Source organism: Hippopotamus amphibius, chromosome 7, assembly GCF_030028045.1.
Source record: "Hippopotamus amphibius kiboko isolate mHipAmp2 chromosome 7, mHipAmp2.hap2, whole genome shotgun sequence".
Classification (NCBI taxonomy): domain Eukaryota; kingdom Metazoa; phylum Chordata; class Mammalia; order Artiodactyla; family Hippopotamidae; genus Hippopotamus; species Hippopotamus amphibius.
The window spans coordinates 45,457,509-45,471,902 of record NC_080192.1 but is presented as its reverse complement, the minus strand read 5'-3'; the positions used below and the strand labels follow the sequence as shown (position 1 = coordinate 45,471,902).

Sequence of the window (14,394 nt, the reverse complement as noted above, 5' to 3'; positions counted from 1 at the left end):
TAGCTTGCATATATTTTCTTTTATATATTATAATTTAATTACTTTTCTTTGTACCTAAAAATATGAATAACCTATGTAATGTTCTAACACTTGGAAAGGAAAATAAACACAGGGCCTCTTCTCTTGGCAGAGAGAAATAAGACACACAGCTAAAGGAGGTAGATAGCAGAGCTTGTTTATAAGAAAAAGCCTCTATGGGGTTCTGCCGCAGGAAACCCCACACATGGCTTAGCTGGGAAGGCACCATTGTCTGGGTCAGGCAGCCCCAAGACCGCCACTCACGCCATTCAGCCACAGACCCACATAGACTGAGAACCACTGACTGCCCCTCTGCCAGTCGGACAACATTAGCACCGACAGATGAGAATCAATTTGTTATTACAGACTCACTGAGCTGGAGCACCTTTCTTCAGCTCATGAAATTTTGTCCTCATAAGGAGATTACTTAAATCTCTACTTCCCTGCAGCTTAAGTCAATTTTCTCTTCTCCTAGCTTCAAATGGGGTCAGGAGGAGTGATCATAATACTCTCTGTCCAAAGATGGTTTCCTCTGTCTCAAGTTGTTATACCGTGATGCTCTATTGGATATCAACAGATGGATTTTCTTTTTGTAACATTAGGTTGTAAGTTTCCAAAAAGCACAGTTAGTATTTTCAGATCCTTTGTTCCTCTTTCAAGATGACAGCTTGTGACTTCTTCTTCTCCTAGAGAGTGAGGGCACAAAAGTTTTAAAATGCATAGAGGAATTTAACCTCCTCCGCTAGTTACTAAAAATGCTGATTATTGCCATGGGTTTGGGGAGGGGACTATTTTAAACAATTTTACCCCACTGGTTATTTTCTATAAATTATCTTTTCCTCTCTTCTAGAGGATTTCATAGCAACAATATCAAGTCGATACCTGAGAAAGCCTTCGTAGGCAACCCTTCTCTTATTACAATGTAAGTGGCCATAGTTCTTTTCAGTCTTCCTATCCTGCAATATAGCACGTATTGCACTTTTAAACATAATACAATAAATGTTCCATATTTGTCCAAGTTTTGTCTCAGTCACTGTAAGAATCTATACAGAGAAGCGTACATGGAGATGTTTTGCTAGGTTTTAGCTGAATGCTGAAGTAATATTAAAGATTCTTTTTCTTGGGACCTACAATGTGCATTGCCTTATGCTTCATATCTTCAAATGCCTTGTCTCACTTCACAATAATCTGATGAATTTTTTTTATCTCTATTTTCTAAGAAATAAAACTGATTTTTAGAGCATTCATGTCAAGGTCACCCAATCATTCAGAAGTTGAACCCAAGTATACTAGAAACATAAATTATTATGTTAAATGTTCTCACCCCAGAAAAGATAAATATGCGATAAATGGTTAATTAACTAGATGGGAGGAATCCACTCACTATATATATCAAATCACCACACCGTAAGTTTTAAATGTACAATTTTATATGTCAGTTATACCTCAATAAAGCTGAAATACAAATACATACCTACATCTATACGTTATTATATATAATAGAGGTCCTTTACTGCAAGGAGGGGGAGATGAGGAGACTCCTGTTTTATGCTAAGTCTCTACATCCGTTCATGTTCAAGTCCAAACACTGAGTTATAGTCATACAAACTGGGACGTAATTCTAGAAGGGTGCATATGAGGATTTATATGCCCCAATGGCATATGATAGAGTTCCAGTTTCAAAGTATGGTTAATTCTATGTTTCATATTTAGCACAAACAGAAAACTGATCATGTGTAGGTATATAGGAAGGTGAAAATATGTAAGTATTAGTCTGGCTCTTAATTAAAAAACAGCTGGCAGGCTTGGGGCATAGCACTGGCCTGAGGTCATGGGTAAGGGGTCTGAAATATGGAGGAGGAGAGTGAGGACAACTTTTGAACAGGACTCTAGGGACACTTCTTGGCAGATATCCGGCGACCTGTGCCAACGTGATTGAGAGGCTTTCTGGAACCGTGTAGCATTTGTCACAAATGAGCTGGAATCCCAATTAGCCCTGACAACTGAGAAAAAAAAATACCATTCATCATCTCTGAAACGTTCTGACAGTATGTTGGCAAACTAAGGGGGTTAAAGTTTATTGCCAATAAACATTAGCTCTCATTAGGGAGTATTTACATACTGAGAAGTTGGCAGATCGCATTGCCTTTCTTTGCCCCTTTTTTATCTTGAAGCCACAGGACTGGTTTTCTTAATCACTCTTTTGATATGTTAATACCCCTTGAAGAGGACTAACAGCCCCCAATATTTATTAGCACTTCTGTCCACTATTTGATGGCCTTGACTCTTTTCTCCTGGAAACTCTTCTCTCCTTGCTTCTTTCTATGTCTATCTTTTGTCACCGTCACCCCCCACCCATATTCCCCCTGACTCAGTTTCTTTGCTTTCCTTGTCCCGTTGGCTACCCAGGCCTCATTTCTAACTCTGCGTCCCCATCCTGTCCATAACTTCTTTCCAGCCCCTCTGCCTCCAGCCCCTCTGCTAGCCATTCATTAACTCTAGATTTTTACAGCCTAAGGCTCACCTGCCTGCCTCTGCCGCTAGCAGAGTGGTCACCTGGAAGCCCAGCATCCATATTGTCATTCTTGTGATGGGAAACATACAGTCAAGGTTGTCTATTTACATTTAGCGTCAACTCCTTTCCCTGACCTTCTCAGCTTTCCACATGGCCCAAGCCAACTCTCCTGACCCATTCCTCTCCTCGATTACCCTACGCCATAACCCAGACCAACTAAGCTACATTCATAGAGCAAAGCTCTTTCTTTATTTCCTTTGCTCCTACATACGATTCCATCCACTCACTATGCTTGTTGAAATTTTATTTTCCAGGGTCCCTTTCAAATGACATTTTCCTGGAATGTTTCTTGACCTCATGAGAGAGCTCCCTCCTGAGAACCCTGTAGTTTCATCTTTTGTGTTTGTGATACTTCTGCCTCAGGTGCACAAGCATGTATGTTCATAGCTACCCAGTATACTTCCATACATACAAGTATATGAACACCATTACATACAAACAAGTATATAATGTAGATAAAGGATAATGTAATATTTTGAGGAAAACTCAATTTTTAAATTGTAAGACCTATAGTCCTCCTCTAATGGAAGAGAAGGTAAAAAAAATATATATACACATATATATATGCATATAACTAAATCACTTTGCTATACACCTGAAACTAACAGAACATTGTAATTCAGCCCTACATCAAGAAAAAAAATTTTTTTTAAGATTTACAACAAAAAGATGTACAAAACAAAACAAAAAAGACCTATAGTCCAGCTCTAGCCCTTTCGCTTACCAATTGTCTAATCCAGGGAAAATAAGAAGTCAGAGGGCAGGAGTACAGAAGGGGATTTGAGTATGTTGAGTGGCAACTATATCCCAGGCACTGTGCCAGATGTTACATATGCAGTAGCTCTTTTAATGTGTATACAAACCCTACTACTGAGTGTTATTAAATCAGTTTAACAAATTAGAAAGGTGACACACTGGGAGGTAATGAACTTACCAAAGCATCTGAGCCTCAGCCTCTTCCTCCCAAAATGAGGAAAATAATGTCCAAGTGTCTGTGCCATGGGTCTTACAGAGTTATCGGGTGGATCCGTTGAGCTCTGTATGTGAGAATGCTTAGTCAACCAGAAAGCATATCCCCTTATTTATTTGTTTTATCCCAACTGATTCCAAGCTTCTTTAGGGCAGGGACACCTTATCATTCTTATCCAAATCCCCAGCATCTAGCATAATGCCAGGCACATAGTAGAGAGCCAACGACAGCCTCCTTAATTAATCAGTCTTTAAATGCAAGCAGTACCTACCTTCATGTTTTGAGCAAAAGAGACACCAATAAATATTTGTTGAATTCAATTGAACTGGAAGGATGTCTCAGCTAAGAATTATTTGTGGGGCTGCATTGACCAGGCAGTTCAAATACCACTACATTGAGAACATCTGTAAAACAAAATATTTTTTAAGTTCTAATAATATCTTACCTTTTAGAGCAATAACTAATGTTAAAAAATCTAACATTACAAAAACCCAGAGTAGCAAATTTCCTCTCAATTTAAAGAATCCTTTGTGTAGAAGATTTGACCAGAGGATATGACCCTTGTATAAATACAGAGAATTTAATCTTTCTTTAGCTAATGAACTAACTGCCAGCCCCTTAAATTACCTTTTGTCACTCAATGGCTATTCCACAGATGTTAGAGGCAGAGGAAGAGTTTTAAGTCAGTTCATTTGATTTTCTCCACAGTAACTAACATTCATATCTGCCTTGCTGTCAGAAATTTTCAATTTTATATAGTATGGATTTCTTACCGTAAGTCTCATAATGTGAGGGAAAATACTTTTGAGGTTTACCTGAAACCAAGTAATCAAAATTACATAAGTACATTTTAATATTCTTTGAAATTTTGAACAGGTACTCATTGATCATTCAAGTTTTATACTAAGACACTGTTTGGGTTTTTCAGACATTTCTATGACAACCCCATCCAGCTTGTTGGGAGATCTGCTTTTCAACATTTACCTGAACTAAGAACACTGTAAGTGTTTATTTCTCTTACAGATCATTTTCCCTTTGCAAGATTGCTGTGAAGAACAAATGAACATTTCATTTGAAATGGCCATTAAAATGACCCCTTCCTAGAATCTTTTCCCAGTAATATTCATGTACTCCTCCTTCTAGGACTTTGAATGGTGCCTCACAAATAACTGAATTTCCTGATTTAACTGGTACGGCGGGCCTGGAGAGTCTGTAAGTACTTGAGTAGGCTCTTCACTTTGCCCAGAACATGCACTACCCTTCAAGCCTGATCACTCTTAACATCAGTGAATCAAAATATGTCACTGTGTGATGCCTGAATATAAGAATGATGTCTGGTTTGTGTTTCAACAGGACTTTAACTGGAGCACAGATCTCATCTCTTCCTCAAACTGTCTGCGATCAGTTACCTAATCTCCAAGTGCTGTGCGTGTCAGTAAGGCAATAATGTTGTGTAAACAGGGGTGAAATAACATACATTATTTCAGTAATCCTTTAAAAGAGGAGAAGGTTCTTTCCTTGCAGGTCTTCAGGAGGTCAGGCCTCCTGTGCCTGCTTTGAGCTAAGGAAGTGGCTCTCTGGTAATAACGGCAGTGCACCCCTTGTTTCCAAGTCCCAAACAGTCTCCCGTTAGAGTTTGAATTGGCACACTTTTCCTTTCAGAAAATGGATATGAACAAGCCAAAATAAGTTCACTTCTCCCCGCCCCAAATCCTCTGCAGAGCAGAAAAAAAAAAAAAATCATGGATCAAAAACCCAGTATGGATGCCAAAATAAAATTATCAGACCCACACAGACCTTGATAAAGGCAACCAAACATTCTTCCGGTATAGTTGTGGGTGCCATGTTCTAACGTTTCACCTAATGGCTAAACAGCTTGCATATGTTATTTCTGCTGACCTGGGGCTTTTTTCCTCTGCCCTTCCCACATTTTACAGACAGTCATTGATGGGGACTGGGAGAGCCTTGTTTTGACCTTCCATTTTCAGCCTTCTCCCTCAATGCCCTGTTACCATCCTCTCAAGCACTGCGGGAATGTAATGAAAGCACCCTTCCTCTCACGCATGGCTCTGTTCTCACGTGGTAGATTTCTGTGGCGGTCGAGTGTCTGTGATTCCACCACAAGCTTTCCCCAGTAGCATAACCACAAGCAGCTCTACAGATGTTAAGTGGAAGAACGAGAGTATTCTTCAGGGATTCTGCCCTCCGCCATCCCCAGCCCCCTACGTCACTTTCAGCCCTCAGGTGCCCAGTGATGGGAGTTGCAATAAACCTGGGAGTCAGTCGTTCATGTATGAAGGAAGGGGATCTGGAGCAAGTCTCCTCTTCTTCATCCCACCTCACCCTGGAAGGTGTAGATAGAGGCGAGAGAAGTGAGAATTAGGGGAGTAAAGTACATCTGTCAAAATCACACTGCAAGAAAGTAGCAGAGTTCTCATCCAAATGCAGGCGATTTGATTGAATAAGTGGGAGAAAGCGTATAGACACCAGGTAGTGGATATCTCGGGAGCCACCTTCGAACTCTGCCTGCCACCCAGAATAGGTATAATTATCCTCATTTCTTGAAACAGCTGGCTCACTAACAGACCAGGATTTCACATACTCTAACTAATAAGCAGGGAGCCAGTATCTAAATGCATCTGTCTCCACCATGTCACACATGCACGGTAAACCACCCGGGTCGAGCGCTGCACACACGGAGGCTGGCTGGCAAACTGATTAAGAGCAAAAGCTCTGGGGTCTACTTTTCTGGTTCAGATCCGGCCTCCCTATGTGCTATCACAGTATCTCGAGCGAGTTATTTACCCCTTCTGGGGCTCCATTTCCCAATCTATAAAATAGAGATGTAGCCACTTCCTTCAGGGGGTCGTCATGAGGACTCAATAAGTTACTACCGGTCAAACACTTATACCAGCCCCTGGAGCACTGTAAACTCTTATCCTCATCTTTCTCACTGCCTTTACACCATTATTCTTTCCTCGAGTGGAAACCTTAAAAGGCCTGAAAGAACACAACTACATGAACAGCAGTATCTGGCTATTTTCAAAGCGTGTCAACCTGTAGTATTGATTTGTTCTTTACAACAACCCTGCAAGATCAGCGAAGCAAGCATCTCATCATTTAAGAAGAGAATTGAGAAAGGCATCAGTGCTTCATCCGGCATATCAACCAAGTAGAATTAAAGTTGAGAGTAGAACCTAGGGTCGTGACCTTTACTCCACTCTGCTTTATGTTCTGGAAGTATAGGTCTGAGAGCTCCCTTCCTTTGGCTGGATCATCCACTGAGTCCCTGTTACATGAGGCAATGTCACTGTTCATGAGTGATTTTGCCTCCAGATTTCTTCTCCTCCATGGGGATGACTCGGCTGTGTGTGGCTTTCCCCACTTACTCAAGTCATTTTGCTTTGTATGGGGATCAACACAATATTTCCCTCATAAGGTGACCACAGGGATTAAATGACATAATTCAGGTCAAGCTGTAAACATGGTGTCTGTATTTGATAAGTACTTGATCAATGTTAGCCATGAAAATCATTAGATGGTAGGTAGGTAGGAGCTGACACTGTCTTTATATAGAAGAAGATTTCATGTACCCTCTACTAAGAGCTACACAGAAAAGACTGGTCTCCTTGCAGTCTGTGGAGATGAGTGAACCAAATTATTATCAACTTGATACTGTGGGTGTCCATTTTATCACAATCACTACTTTTCAAAACTACACACCATATTGTTAACCAGGTATATTTGTGTATTTGTGCATAGGTGTGGGGTGTTGGTGTTTTTTGTGTGTTTTTTTTTGGTTTGGTCTTTCATATCTCTAGTGTAAACTACAAATTTGTGTTTGCACACGGCTTTATCTGAATTATTCATGTGTAGTAAATTGAACTGTATTTATATTTAGATTGTATTTATTCAATAAATGTAAGATAAAGTGATCAACTATAAGAATAAAATAAAGTCCTCTCAGAAAACAATATGGATTTTTCAGTTGCATAGTGGTGATCTGGTTTTAAGAATTAGAATCAGGCATGAAAATGAGTTAGCTGATTAGCTGATAACTTTTAAAACATGAGACAAGATTTTTTTTATATATATATATATATATGTTACTTTATCTACCAGCTTTCTTTTTTTAAGCTTTCTGCAAATTACCATGGCTTGTCTTAGATTAGTTATATTATACTATAAATATGTCCAGATGTTTTTGTTATTCTGTAATTTGTTGAGTTTTGGCTGAAGACTTTCTTTAGATTATTTTCCCCCTTGTAATGATTGATTTCAAAGTTAGTGCTATGTTTTGAATTGTTGTTGGGATTTTTTTCCGTTGATTAGAAAAGAACCAACAATGATTCTCTGAGCTGCAGAGATATAGCAGCTCTTAGAAACAGAGGCACAATTATTTAATTTAATTTGTACTCGTTTCTGTAAGATAATAGCTAGAACATTGTAGATCATCACTAACAAAATATAAATAAATTCATTAAGTAAATTATTTAAATCAATTAAAGGAGTATAACAGTTACATTTCGGTCGACATCTGAATCTACTGCTTAATCCAATAATGTCTATGACTACCTGCTGCATGTCAGGGCTGGGGAAACGTTCACAGTCTGCCTTTGGGAACTGGATCATAGTGGAGGGGAAAAGAGAGCAAAGCATGTTTCCTTACAATTAATATGTAACAGATTTTCCCTTTTGTACCTTCTGTTTTTCAGAGATCTGTCTTATAACCTGCTAGAAGATTTACCCAGTTTCTCAGTCTGCCAAAAGCTTCAGAAAATGTATGTCAGTAAGAGTCTCTAAGTCACCTAGCAAAAACCAAGAGCCAAAACTCACATTTCCAGGGGTCATTGGTTTGCTTACCCTGTGGTTCACTGGGGAGACATGTGATGCTTTCCTTTCTTGCACACACGAGCGGCGACTGTATAGGATGGCTGTAAAATTGGGAGACATAGATAATATTATTTTACCATGCATTATACTATAAGTAAAGCATTTATTATAGTTTTTTTCCCCTAACCGGGTGTAGTAATGAACTGGGTTTTTCTAATCTTTGGAATTTTTCTAAACTTAACACCTCCAGTGAGTGGCATTATTTTTGTTTTGCCTTGGTTTTTTCCTGAACACAAGTGAAGCTCATATGTATAGTATTATTTTTCGTTGTTGTTCCTTTAAGAACTTTTATTGAGATACAAATGACATACAATAAACTGCATGTATTTAAAGGGTACAATTTGATATTTTTTTCTTATTAGTAATACATGGCAATCCCAATCTCCTGATTCATCCCACCCCAACCACCACCACCCCTAACCCTCCCCACTTTCCCCACTTGGTGTCGATATGTTTGTTCTCTACATCTGTGTCTCTATTTCTGCCTTGGAAACGGGTTGATTTCTACCATTTTTCTATATTCCACATATATGTGTAAATATATGATATTTGTTTTTGTCTTTCTGACTCACTTCACTCCGTATAACAGTCTCTAGGTTACGGTATTATTTTTTAATATGGGGGTACTTGAGTTTGTTGGTATGTTTGCTTCACAATAGTAATCTTCACAGGAATTCCCTGGCAGGCCAGTGGTTAGGACTTGGCACTCTCACTGCAGGGACCCATGTTTGATCCCTGGTCTGGAAACTAAGATCCCACAAGCTGTGTGCACAGCCAAAAAAAAAATTATTCTAAATCACAATAGTAACCTTCAGAGGAGGTACCATACGTGTCATATTTCAGGTGCCATTAATGCTACTTATGCATGAAACCTTTTAGAGTTCCTCTCCTAAAACTGCCTTCTCCATAAAACATCAGCCTTTTTGCTTTATAGTCATGCTTTGGTTTTGATCAAAGCAATATTAACCATCTATCCTCTTCTGCTTAATTTTTCTCTGAATGCCTTTAGGCAAGTAAGGGAGGGAAAAAGATCCATCTTTGAACAGTAAAGATTTGACACTCCTGAAGACCCTCAGAGAATGTAAGAAAGGCTCAGAAGGCAGCGAGAGGCATCCTCAGAGTGTTTGAATGATGCTGACATTTGGAATACAGCTTAGACTCACCCAAAGGACATAGCTGCTTTGAAAGAGAGGCAATATTTATTTAAGTGCATACATCGTAATGTTCTTTTTTAAATAAAAAGAAATTTTTTTCAATGGTCACTTGGTAGTCATAGTTCATGTGTTCCTGTGATGTGAGGGCAGGTAATCCCTCTGTAAAAGTTCTCTGAAGACTAAACTTTGAAACCAGTGACTCTGAAATCAATCTTTGGAACCTGTCATTTCAGAGACCTGCGACATAATGAAATCTATGAAATTCAAGCTGACACTTTCCAGCAGTTGCTTAGCCTCCGATCACTGTGAGTACCGCCTCCCAGCACCTTCCCCAACATAGAGCACTTACTGAGTTTGTCTCTTTGGGTCTTCCCCTAGTATTTTCTTTGCACTCTATACGTGTATTGTTGGGCCTGTGCACGTGTATCTGCTATGAGAAGGCAAATATTTTGCTGATGATCATTTCCAGGAACAAGTTCAAAAGCAGTAAATCTGCAATCTGCTCTCTGCCAGTCAGCAGACATGAAACTTCAATAAAGAGGAAGGAGGCCAAGCTATTGAACAGCCTACAAAATGTTTCTGTTCCCAGCCGAGAATTGGCAGAGATTATTTTGCCTGCAAAACTGGGGTGACCGCACACCAGTTCTTCCTGCCTGTTTTTCTTTCCTGGTCAAACAGTTTTTCAATGTGAGTCTCTCAAAGTGTTTAAGAATCACCCGGAGGTAACTGTAAAAAATGCAGAGTCCAGGTTCTCACCCGCCTCATGGGTTAGATCCTCTGGAGTGGGGCCTGAGAATCTGCATTTTAATAGGTACACTAAGGTTTAAGCACAGCTGTCCTGGAAAATGCTTCTGTTGCTCAGACGACCTAAGATTTGTAAATATTAAATTCCATTTTATGATTGAAAATACCGCATATTTGAAATATATATTAAATATTAACATATTAATATTTATTGTATATTAATATATCACTATATAATTATATATTCTATATTATTATATACTATAATAGTATATTATATATGTATTAATATATATTGAAAATACCACTCCACTCTGATGTGCTTTGCACATTCTCTGCTACGGAACTCAACACTCAGCACTGCCATCCGGTAGACCACACCCTACGTGACAATACCGTATATTAACTGTAAGTTTAAAAAAAAAAACAGTAACAGATTTTTGTGTGTGTGACAGATTTTTTCCACCCTGAAACTGGATTTCAGTGTAATTTTGGTCAATGGTGACAATATGTAATGTTTAAACTGCAGTATATTGTTAAAGACCTTTTCTTTCCTAAAGTTTTTCTTAATATTTAAGAGACTATACACCCTCATAAAATACTGCTACTCCTCAAAACATTTTAAATTCACCTTGAAGAATCACTTTCTCCCAAAAGTTTACTTTGAAAACCATCGTGCTCTGAATTTGTGTTGCCCTTTCCTTACTTTCAGTCTAAAATCAGCTTGTGAAGTTAACATTTTTAAATAAACGTAAAACAAAAATATTGTACATTACCTACTTTTATTACCTGCCTTATTCACCAGGTTGGAGTTCTGGCTGTTTCCAAAAGTTAGTTCTTTTTCAAATACATCAACAGTTGATATATTTGATAACACTGTATTGTATAATTGACATTTGCTAAGAGAGCAGAACTTAAATATTCTTCACCAAAGACACATGAAATCACTCTCTTGGATCACTGTTATTACCCTCCTAACCAGCCTTTCCACCATCAGTCTTAACCTATTCGTGTTATTTTCCAAAGAGAATCTTTCTTAAGTAGAAATTGAATCATGTTACCTCCCTGCTTCAAAAATCTCCTGTTATTCCCCTATTGTCTTCAATACCAAGACCAAACTTCCCAGTACCACCCTTCAGAATCCGATCCCAAACCCCTGGAACACCTTCACCTCTCACCCACCAGTTCCCAGGCGCCTGGCACATGGACCATTGTTTCTCCTGGTCCTGTCGCCCATTGGATTCCTCCCCTGTCCATCCCATAAGAACAAGATGTCCTGTGTCTAAGCCCTCTCCACTCTGATGTGCTTTACACATTCTCTGCTACAGGACTCGACACTCAGCACTGCCATCAGGTAGACCACGCCCTACGTGAAAACAAGAATTTTGTCATCTGCTTATCCCCAGCATCCAGCACAGTGGCTCTCTCATTATTTACTTTAAGAATTCCAAACACATTCTGTGCAAAAGATCGGGGCCTCTGAAGTCAGTATGCTTGGGTTTGAATCTCAGGTCCTGAGATTACTCTATGACTTGGGGCAAATCACTTAACACTCTGTGCTTCATTCCTCACCTGTAAAACCAGGCTAATGATAGTACCTACTTCTTAGGGTTGTGTAGAGGGTTATGAGATAATATGTGTGAAAAACCTGATAACCATACCTGGTACCTGGCACATAGTAAATATGCAACAGTGTCGTTGTTGTTGTTTTATCATTATTAGAACAGGTATATATCCTTTTAGGGTCTATAAGTGAGGGTTCTCGCAGGAATCGGATGGTTCAAGTGAAGGGACACCTGCATAGGGGCTGGCAAGCAAGGGATGGGTGTGCAGAAACCAGCAGCATGACCAAGACTTGCTGAAGAGACACAGAGAGGAATCAATGGTGTTTCCAAAACCCCGGAAGAGCTGAGGCACCGAGAGAGGATGCTGGGGTTGAGACACTGTTGCAGCTGCCACCAGCCAAGATTCCGAACAAAGGAGCAGACCGCAAGTGCCCGACCCCTCTCCTCCGGGGGCTTCCACTGGGAACCCAACAGAGGACCGCTGGGAGCCCTGGGGATGCAGCCTGCAGGGCTGTTGGGAGGCTTCCAGCACACAGGTTCAGGACTAGGAATGGAATTACAATCCTCTGAGTATATAAATGCTCCCATATTTACTTAAAACCCAGTCAAATTGCTCTAGAGCCCCAGCGCAGAACGTGGCCTACATTCCAGACATGCTGCTCTGTGAAGCTCACTGGGGCACCGTGTTTACTCAGAGCCACCAAGGAGACTGACAGAGGCAGGGCTTGCATCCCTCACTGGACACGTGTTTGATGAGCAGCTCAGTGGAAGGCAGTATCCTACCTGATGCCCATTTGTAACTTCGCCACTCCTCCCGTGCCATTCCTTCCCCTCGTTAGACTGGAATTTTCTTTTGTTCTGTGATCAATGAAAGGAGCAAACTAACAAGGCTTCCAGTTTCCCCCAGTTAGGGGCCTTTCAAATGAGAATGTAAATGTTCTGTGAATACCATTTATCCTAGGTAACTCGGGGTGGCGGGGGGGCGGACGGGACACCGTGAATAAAATACCTGTGCTAGAGAAAACTTGACGGTGATCTCTTTCAGTTTCCTCACATATCTACACTTTAATTCCCCTTATGAATTATGCATTTTAAAAATACAAATTTTAAGTTCATTGCTCTTTTTTTAAAATGTGGAAGTTCTTATTCCTATAAAATTATCTACATTTCATTACATATACGTCTGTGGAGGGAAGGGGTGAATGAATTTTATTTCTCAATAAATTGTAGATTTTGTTATTAAAGGGTTTTATTTCCGACGTATGCTATCCCCTCTCTTCTTCATTTCCCAGTTAAGAATTTAAAGGTCCATTCTCTTTACCGGGAAGTTTTTTGAAAGTATCTCTGTGTTTCTCTTAAGGTCTGACATACATGGACAATGTACACAATTCCTTGTTGCGCTTCATTACATATCCGGGGACATTTTATAACTTAAAATTTACTTGCCTGTCAGAGGAAGAGCCCCAGAAGTTCCTCTCTTCCAACTCTCCGACCCCCATTCATCTTAGAAATGCCCTAATAAAATTTTACAACCATGTTAAAGTCAACTTTTTAGCAAGAAGAGAGTAAAATTTAAAATCTCCACCTGAAGGATTTTTCTGGATTGATTTAAACAAGGTTGCTTTAAAATTCTCTCTTTAACCATTTTATACTATTAATATCTGCATGTGAAGGATGATTTGGTAAGTTAATTGTTCCTATCCTGAATGGAAATTACATTTTGTTAGAAGAATTAATATATATGGTAAAACTTCACACAATCTTCTTTTATATAATCCTCTCACTTGCCTTTTTGTTTTTTCAATAGGAATTTAGCTTGGAACAAAATTACCATTATTCACCCAAATGCATTTTCCACATTGCCATCTCTAAGGAAGCTGTGAGTATTTCATGACTTGTTTACAGCATGTCTTTTAATAATTAGGCACCATCAGATTAATAAAAAAATATTGGTTTTGCTGAAAAAGCCTGCAGTGCACAGAATGCCCAGCCCTCAGTGTCCTCCACACGAGAGCTGGGTCAAACCAGAAAGGAGCCCCCACTGCCCCTCCAAGGCCATGTGGGTCTTTACGTGGATAATTGAAGATCTGGGCGACAGCTGGTTCTGGTTATTGAGATGAAGTTTTCCATTTTGGCTGAGCTATCAGGTGGAATGGAATAAGACATTAGTTCAGTTCTAAAGGGCTTTCATTGTACAGTTTACCATCTTGACTAATAGAAAATCTTCCTGTCCATTTTTTTCCTCCCTTTCCACCTCTCGCTCCTTCCTCTCCCCCTCTTCCATCTCTCATAGAGAAAGAAGGAATTGGTCAGACAGAAGTTACGGGGAGAAGGAAGAAAATAAACCCCCAACAATGCTTTTCCCTCACCCCTAACTTCATCCAGTCAGCATCACTTTTCAAATTACATGCAGCACCTTCCACTTGATTTTAGATGTCCCCATCTGGCAAAATTAAACTAAATATAGAAATTACA

At 39.6% G+C, this 14,394-nt stretch overlaps 1 protein-coding gene across 1 annotated transcript in view; it reads left to right on the top strand.

The window, feature by feature from the left end:
- Window positions 1–14,394, top strand: part of LGR5 (leucine rich repeat containing G protein-coupled receptor 5) — a 118,884-nt gene that overhangs the window by 99,054 nt on the left and 5,436 nt on the right. Inside the window, exons 8-14 of the mRNA XM_057741853.1 lie at window positions 869–940; window positions 4,492–4,563; window positions 4,707–4,775; window positions 4,917–4,988; window positions 8,279–8,344; window positions 9,844–9,915; window positions 13,727–13,798. Of these exons, the coding sequence (XP_057597836.1) occupies window positions 869–940; window positions 4,492–4,563; window positions 4,707–4,775; window positions 4,917–4,988; window positions 8,279–8,344; window positions 9,844–9,915; window positions 13,727–13,798 (495 nt within the window). The remainder of the gene's footprint in view (window positions 1–868; window positions 941–4,491; window positions 4,564–4,706; window positions 4,776–4,916; window positions 4,989–8,278; window positions 8,345–9,843; window positions 9,916–13,726; window positions 13,799–14,394) is intronic.